Below are 7,858 nucleotides of genomic sequence, written 5' to 3' on the forward strand. Positions count from 1 at the left end.
AGTTAAAAATATAAATCTCGACGCTGGCTCTGCCGGCCGGGACCAGCCTGCGCTGCTATAGCCCCGTCCCGGCGGCCTCCGATCCCAGCCGCACCGCAAGCGTCGCAGAGGAGGGCGGCGGGAACTCCCCTGGCCTCCCCGGGATCCTGCGCTTGCTGCGGGCCCCGTGCGCCGGAGGAATCCCGGTATCCTTACGCAGGCCCGCAGCGTCTGCCCTGCGGACGGGACAGGAATTATTTTAGATTTGAAATTCAGTTTTTCCTGAGACTGATCAGAAGTTAGTGACACCTTGATTGGATCTATTTTTTGGTCAGGAACCCATTTTGCAGCAATCAAGTTTTTATAGGATGCTGTAAATAATTGTCAAGGTTGTTTTTCAAAAAACAAAAAGAGTTACAACTTCTTCATAGTAACAGAAACTTTTACAGGACATTCAATGCCTAACATTGCAGAAACAGAAAGGTCAAATGATTGTGGAAATGGTGAGCACAAATCTGAGAGAAAGTCTCCTGAAGAGAACCTACAAGGTGCTGTAAAATCTTTCTGCACAAGTGCCTCAGGAGCACCCTTCGGTCCCAAAGGAGATGGTCATTATCCATGGAGTTGTCCAGTGACTCATACTCGGGAAAAAATTTATGCCATCTGTTCAGACTATGCCTTTCTCAACCAGGCAACCTCAATTTATAAAGCTCCAAATCCAGCCCGCTCTTCTTGCCTCCTTGATAGTACCTCATTGTCTGCTGGAAATAATTCAAGATACATTGGTATCCCAACTAGTGCATCAGAAATCATCTATAATGAAGAAAACAGCTTGGAAAGCTTATCCAATAGCCTGGGCAAGCTACCTCTCGCATGGGAAATTGATAAATCTGAATTCGATGGGGTGACCACAAATTTGAAACACAAATCAGGCAATGCAAAGAAACAAATTTCTAAGAAAAAAACTGCAGATAAAAAAGGAAGATCTCAGAGGGAGTGTCCTCAGCATTCTCCTCTTGAAGATACCAAGCAGAGGAAAGTCTTGGACCTCAGACGATGGTACTGCATAAGCCGACCACAATACAAGACTTCTTGTGGTATCTCCTCGTTAATTTCTTGTCGGATTTTTCTTATATAGCACAATGGGAGCTGGAAATCTTCCACCTATTACTCAAGAGGAAGCTTTACATATTTTGGGCTTTCAACCTCCATTTGAAGATATTAGGTTTGGTCCTTTCACTGGAAATACAACACTTACGAGGTGGTTTAGACAAATTAATGATCACTTCCACGTAAAAGGATGCTCTTATGTTCTATATAAGCCTCATGGGAAAAACAAAACAGCTGGAGAAACTGCTTCGGGGGCCTTGTCAAAATTAACACGTGGATTGAAAGACGAATCGCTGGTTTTTATCTATCATTGTCAAAATCATTATTTTTGTCCAATTGGCTTCAAAGCAACCCCTGTTAAAGCTAATAAAGCATTCAGCAGGGGCCCTCTCTCACCACAGGAAGTTGAATATTGGATCTTAATTGGAGAATCAAGCAGAAAACACCCTGCCATTCACTGTAAAAAGTGGGCAGATATTATTACTGATCTGAACACTCAAAATCCAGAATACCTAGATATCTGGCACTTAGAGAGGGGCAGTATCGAAAAACAAAGAAGGTTGGGGGAAATTTGCATTGCATCATAGCATTCCAGAGACTTAACTGGCAAAGATTTGGCCTTTGGAACTTTCCGTTTGGAAACATTAGACAAGAATCGCAACCTCCGACACATGCCCAGGGAATTGCCAAATCGGAGAGTGAAGACAATATTTCCAAGAAGCAGCATGGGCGTCTGGGCCGGTCTTTCAGTGCTAGTTTCCATCAGAACTCGGCATGGAGAAAGATGTCTAGTATCCATGAACGAAGGAACAGTGGCTACCAGGGTTATAGTGATTATGATGGGAATGATTGACTATGCTGGGTACTGAAAAATTGGTATTATACATACAACTGTTGTATACAGGACCGCATTAAGACAGTAGAAGATTTTAGTAAGTCTACATTAAATAGGAACAGATCTTGTGGTATAAAAAATAACCTTATAGTTCTCCAGTAAATAAATTGTATGTGATTATGATGGGTGATTTCAGATATATAAACAGATAAGCACAGATTATTGTCCTTTTAAAGTTAAGAGTATATAAATAACTTGGACAAAAAGTTTCATAAAATCCAATAAAATTACAGCTGCTGTCTAAATAACTCAAACACAAATTCACTTAACAGCATCAATATTTGAAATACTTAAGCATGAAGCGACTTACGACTTGATTCCCAGACATTTGTTACAGATAGTTTTATTCCTAAGATCAAGATGTAAGGTCCCATCTGCCCTTAAAAAAAATTGGGGCTGTCCATTTCTAGTTTCACTTATGGTCAAAGCTCATCTAAAATTATTTTGTGAGTCTAATAATTCTTTTACTTGTAGCAGTATCCTGCCTGCCTCATTTGTTTCCTGGTTAATTTTCTCAGGATTCTCACTGCTAAGGCAAAAGAGAAAAAACGTAAGAAACTGATCCTTTCTGTTGGTGCAAATGAGTGACTTAGCGCATTGATCAAGATATTTTTGACTTTCTTGACTTCGTATGACTTCTGTAAGTCTAGAATGAACCTTGTTTTAGGGATAACATAAAGGAACAAGTGGCATTGGAAGTTTCTATACCCAAAGTTATCTGTGAAATGAGATCTCCTGATATTTCACTGGTTCCTCAATATGGAGTTGACAACAGCATCGAAGACTCATTAGGAATGTCCACATTACTCAGAGGACAACTATCCATATTCCAGAGTCCGAGCTGTTTCCTTTTTTAAACCATAGAGATAATTAACTGTTTGAAGTGAGTGTTAAATAATTCGGAAGCGTGGATTTCATATGTTTGAGCCCCTCTCTAGCTGCTGTCAGTTTTCCTTCTACTGCCAACCTGTGACTCATATGACTAGGATCTTTTGTTCTTTTATTTAGGGGCTTGTTTCAGGACTCAAATCAGTAACTTGGTGATTACAAGGTGCTGAATACGTTGGTAACCATATTGCAATACACCTCAAGGAGGGGGTTCAGATTTTTATTTTTAAAATATTTCCATTTCTTTCTCTTGAATTTTATATCCATTTATCCACTCATACATGCATAGCCTACAGAAGGGAATATATATTATGAAATGGTCATTTTTCTGAAGAGAATATTTTGCTTGAAATGCAGAGGACTGAAAGAAATTTGTAGGTTGTTAATTTTGTTACTTCATACTGGAACTTTTAAAGTTTTCATCAAATAAAGTTTTGTTTTCTACTTTAAAAAATAAATAAATAAATAAATAAATAAATAAAAATAAAAATATAAATCTCTCCACTTGATTCATTAATGCTTCCACAAGTTTTTAACTCATTGCATACTTGAAATTGGACTGGAACATGATCCTGAAAGTCAAAGGTCAGTCTAGTCTTTCAGAATTTTTAGTTTGAGGAACAGCCATGAGCATCCAGAGAGACCAACTTAACAGCAGGTCTAAGAAATTAGGTAAAACAGAACTATTTTCAAGGTTTTCCTCACTCTAACTAGAACTGGAATTGCCTTGAAAGGGTCTTAAACTAGTCTCCCAGAGTAACTCTATAAAGCATTTTACTCTGTCAGTGACTGACATTTACAAATATCTGAATTTTTTGAAGAGGTATTTTTTATCAAACTCATTAGCAATATGCAGCCATTTAGGGAAGGAAGAAGACTGCCAAACATTAATACATTATGTTAATTCAAATATTAATGTAAGCATTAAGAATTTGCTAAGTGGATCAAAATTTATTCTACAGATTAAGTTTTAGCATCTCTAATCCTTTAGTACCAATCTGAGAATTTTATTTTTATTTATTTCCCAAATAAGACAGATTGAAATAGGAATAAGAATTTATTACAATTGAGCAAATGATGAATATCATTAATCAGGAGTTATGTATTTTATTTTAACAAAATTGAGCCTTAAGAAATTTGGATCCTGTTGATCTTTGCTCAGAAGAGGTAGACTTGTTAAATCAGTGAAATATAGTTCAACCACTTTGGAGAACAGGCAATTGCCCATAAAGTTAAACATGTATTTAATATACCACCTAGCAATTCTAGATTTTTACCCAAGAGATAGGAAAACATTTATATACAGAAAAACTTAGACACAAATATTTATATTTATTCATGATAACCAAAAACTGGCAACAACTCAAATGTCCATCACTGGTTGAATGGATAAAAAAAATAGTGTTATATTCATATGAAATACCATTCAGCAACAGAAAGGCATGATCTACTGATACACATAGTAAAACAATATTTACTGTTTGATTTATATGAAATGATACAAAATTCTAGAACAAGCAAAACTAATTTATAGTGACAGAAAGCATCAGTGATTACCTGCGGCCAGGGGTGAGGGGTGAGGACTGAGTACAGAGGGGCACAAGGGAACTTTCTGAGATGATACATATTTTCATTAGGGTGATTGACTTGAAATGTACTTGGGTTTGTTTTAATCAGGTATGGTAAGGTGACAGGCCTGGAGACAGCTGCCTTTGAGAGAAGAGTTTATTACTTAAAACTCCCAAGAGGAGGAGGCTCACCATGCCTTGCAGGGCTGCATGGGGAAGCACCTGGGTTAGTCAGGCAGAAACAAGAAGAAGAAAGCATGGCCCAGAACCTTTGTTGTTGTTTCCTGGGAAAGACAAGACAAGACAGGGCAGGACAGGGTAAGCAGTTTGTGATTGGCTAGTTTGAATGATTTCAGTGGGCTCTGGGCTGTAGGATAGTGCTTAGTGATACCTGGCTCTGGGGTGATTTAGGCCAGGGGAAATATTGGCTTGGTGTGTGATAAAGGAGGTGGTTGACAATATGGGCTTTAGATTGGTTTTTTGCACGTAAAAGACATGCTCACTGGGGAGTCATTTGCAATTTTTAGGAATTAGCTAGCTCTGAGAGGGGCAGTCTCTTCGTAGCTGTCAAGGCCCCCAAGATGTCAAAGCATCAGAAAATATAGAAAAAAATGAAAAAAAAAATTTAATACAGTGATCAATACACAGGTATGTACATTTGTCAAATCTCATCTAACTGTACACTTAAAATAGGGTGCGGGGTACATTTTGTTACATGTATTATACTTTAATAAAGTTAATTTGAAAAGTTAAAAAATATTAAATGTACAGACAGTCCCTGACTTACAATGGTTCAACTTAAAATTTTTCAACTTTATGATGGTGCAAAAGCCACATGTATTCAATAGAAATCTTAGTTTGAGTACCCATACAGCCATTCTGTTTTTCACTTTCAGTAGAATATTCAATAAATTATGAGATATTCAACACTTTATTATAAAATAAGATTTGTGTTAGATGATTTTGTCCAACTTTAGGCTAATGTAAGTGTTTGTTTAAGATAGGCTAGGCTAAGCTATGATGTTCAGTAAGTTAGGCATATTAAAAGCATTTTTGAATTATAATATTTCCAACTTACAATAAATTTATCAGGATGTGACCCCAGCATAAGTCAAGGAGCACCAATAATGGGCACATGAAATTCCTTAAAACAAGCCAGGAAAATTCATCCTCAAGTGCGTTAAAATTTTTCAAACAGTACCCACATATAGAAAAGGCAAAGAACAGAATTGAATACTTTAGAATTACAAGTTCATCTGGAGAGTTCCTATTTTTCCTTTTCTGTGCCATGACCATTTTCATTTCCCTAATAACAGCAATAGAAAGGTGGCAAAAGAAAAGAATGGTGGCTTTTTCAGTTATATGATATCTGAAGTTATACAACATTTTGGAGTTCTTTCCTGCCATGTCCTTAAGGTATACTAATGTGTATTTATTCTTAGGGATGAAAATAAAAAGCTTCAATCAGCTCTGCTTCAACATTTTCAGTGATGGAGTTCATATCTAACCCATAGTAGAATATCAGGACTCATTAAACAGTTTTTTCTTATATCCAGTTTAATTCGCCTCTTCATAATTTTTTCTTCCTCACTGGTCCTAGTACTGTCCACTGGAGCTATTCAGAATTCCTCTAATCCTGCTTCCAAGTAACAACTCTTCAGCTATTTAAAGGTGGCTTTCATTTTCCCCTGAATTTATTTCCCAGGATCACTCCTTTCCCAGATTTTTGAAATCACTTTTTCCTATTACTTGCTCTTCCCATTCTTTGTTTCACTGACTTCTGTTTAATTCTACTATTCAGCACATAGGCATCCTGTATAGATTTCCATTGACTTGGTACACACTTCTATATGTGTACACATATGCATGAGAAAGAAAAAGGGAAGAAGGATAGTGGGAGAGAAAGAATCTACACAGGAGAGCATGAGCATTCATGGGGACTTAGAATTCAGACACACCTGGAATGAATTCTGGCTCATCTGAGTGACCTTGAACAACTACTTAATTTTTTTTTTTTTGAGCCTCGGTTCCTTAACGTGATGATAACAATGCATATCTTCATGTGAGGAGAGGAAGTGTGTGTAAATTACCTGGTAGTGGCCCTAGCATGTAGTAGCATTCATTGCAATAGAGCTATAATGTAGAATGCAATCTAGGTGAAGCTGTCATCTGTGGATTCACTTACTGGTTCTAACCTCAAACCTAAAATCTTGCAGAACTATCAACATGTTATGCTTTATTTTTTTTTATTTCAGCTTATTATGGGGGTACAAAAGCTCAGGTTATATATATTGCCCATGTCCCATGCATCCCCCTGAGTCAGAGCCTCAAGCGTGTCCATTCCCCAGACAGTGCGCCTGGTACTCACCATGTAGTCATACCTCCATCCCCTCCCCCCACCCCCCCATTTCCCCCGAGTCAGCACCTTCAAACATGGCCATTCCCCAGACGGTGCGCAATGCACTCATCATGTAGGCATACATCCATCCCCTCCCCCCACCCCCTGCCTCAGTCTGATATCCAGTTGGTATCATTCCCCAATGTGCATTTAGGTGATGATCAGGGAAACCAATTTTCTGGTGAGTATATGTGATGCTTGTTTTTCCATTCTTGGGATACGTCACTTAGTATAATGGGTTCCAACTCTCTCCAGGAGAACCAAAGAGATGTCATATCACCGTTATTTCTTATAGCTGAGTAATACTCCATGGTATACATATACCACAATTTACTAATCCATTCGTGAGCTGATGGGCACTTGGGTTGTTTCCACATCTTTGCAATTGTGAATTGTGCCACTATAAACATTCGGGTGCAGGTGTCTTTTTTAGAGAATGACTTTTGTTCTTCTGGGTAGATGCCCAATAATGGGATTGCTGGATCGAATGGTAGGTCTACTTGAATCTGTTTAAGGTATCTCCATATTGTTTTCCATAGGGCTTGCACTAGTTTGCAGTCTCACCAGCAGTGTATGAGTGTTCCTGTCTCTCCGCATCCACGCCAACATGTATTGTTTAGGGACTTTTTGATAAAGGCCATTCTCACTGGGGTTAAGTGGTATCTCACTGTGGTTTTGATTTGCATTTCCCTGATGATTAGAGATGTTGAACATTTTTTCATATGTTTGTTAGCCATTTTTATATCTTCTTTTGAAAAATTTCTATTCATGTTCTTTGCCCACTTTTTGATAGGGTTGTTTGATTTTTTCTTACTGATTTTCCTGAGTTCTAAATATATTCTTGTTATCAGTCCTTTGTCTGATGTGTAGTATGCGAAAATTTTTTCCCATTCTGTAGGTTGTCTGTTTACTCTCGTGACTGTTTCTTTGGCTGTGCAGAAGCTTTTTAATTTAATCAGGTCCCATTCATTCATTTTTGTTGTTGCTGTGATTGCCTTAGGGGTCTTCTTCATAAATTCT

At 37.9% G+C, this 7,858-nt stretch overlaps 1 protein-coding gene across 1 annotated transcript; it reads left to right on the forward strand.

Moving 5' to 3' along the window:
• Positions 1 to 233: 233 nt before the first annotated feature.
• LOC123638140 (basic immunoglobulin-like variable motif-containing protein) lies at positions 234 to 2,229 on the forward strand. The gene is given in 3 exon segments (XM_045551530.1): positions 234 to 1,099; positions 1,101 to 1,626; positions 1,629 to 2,229. Coding segments are annotated over 3 exon segments (1,503 nt in total). The 5' UTR covers positions 234 to 436; the 3' UTR covers positions 1,943 to 2,229.
• The last annotated feature ends 5,629 nt before the right edge of the window (positions 2,230 to 7,858 follow it).

Source organism: Lemur catta, chromosome 5 (genome assembly GCF_020740605.2).
Source record: "Lemur catta isolate mLemCat1 chromosome 5, mLemCat1.pri, whole genome shotgun sequence".
Taxonomy (NCBI): domain Eukaryota; kingdom Metazoa; phylum Chordata; class Mammalia; order Primates; family Lemuridae; genus Lemur; species Lemur catta.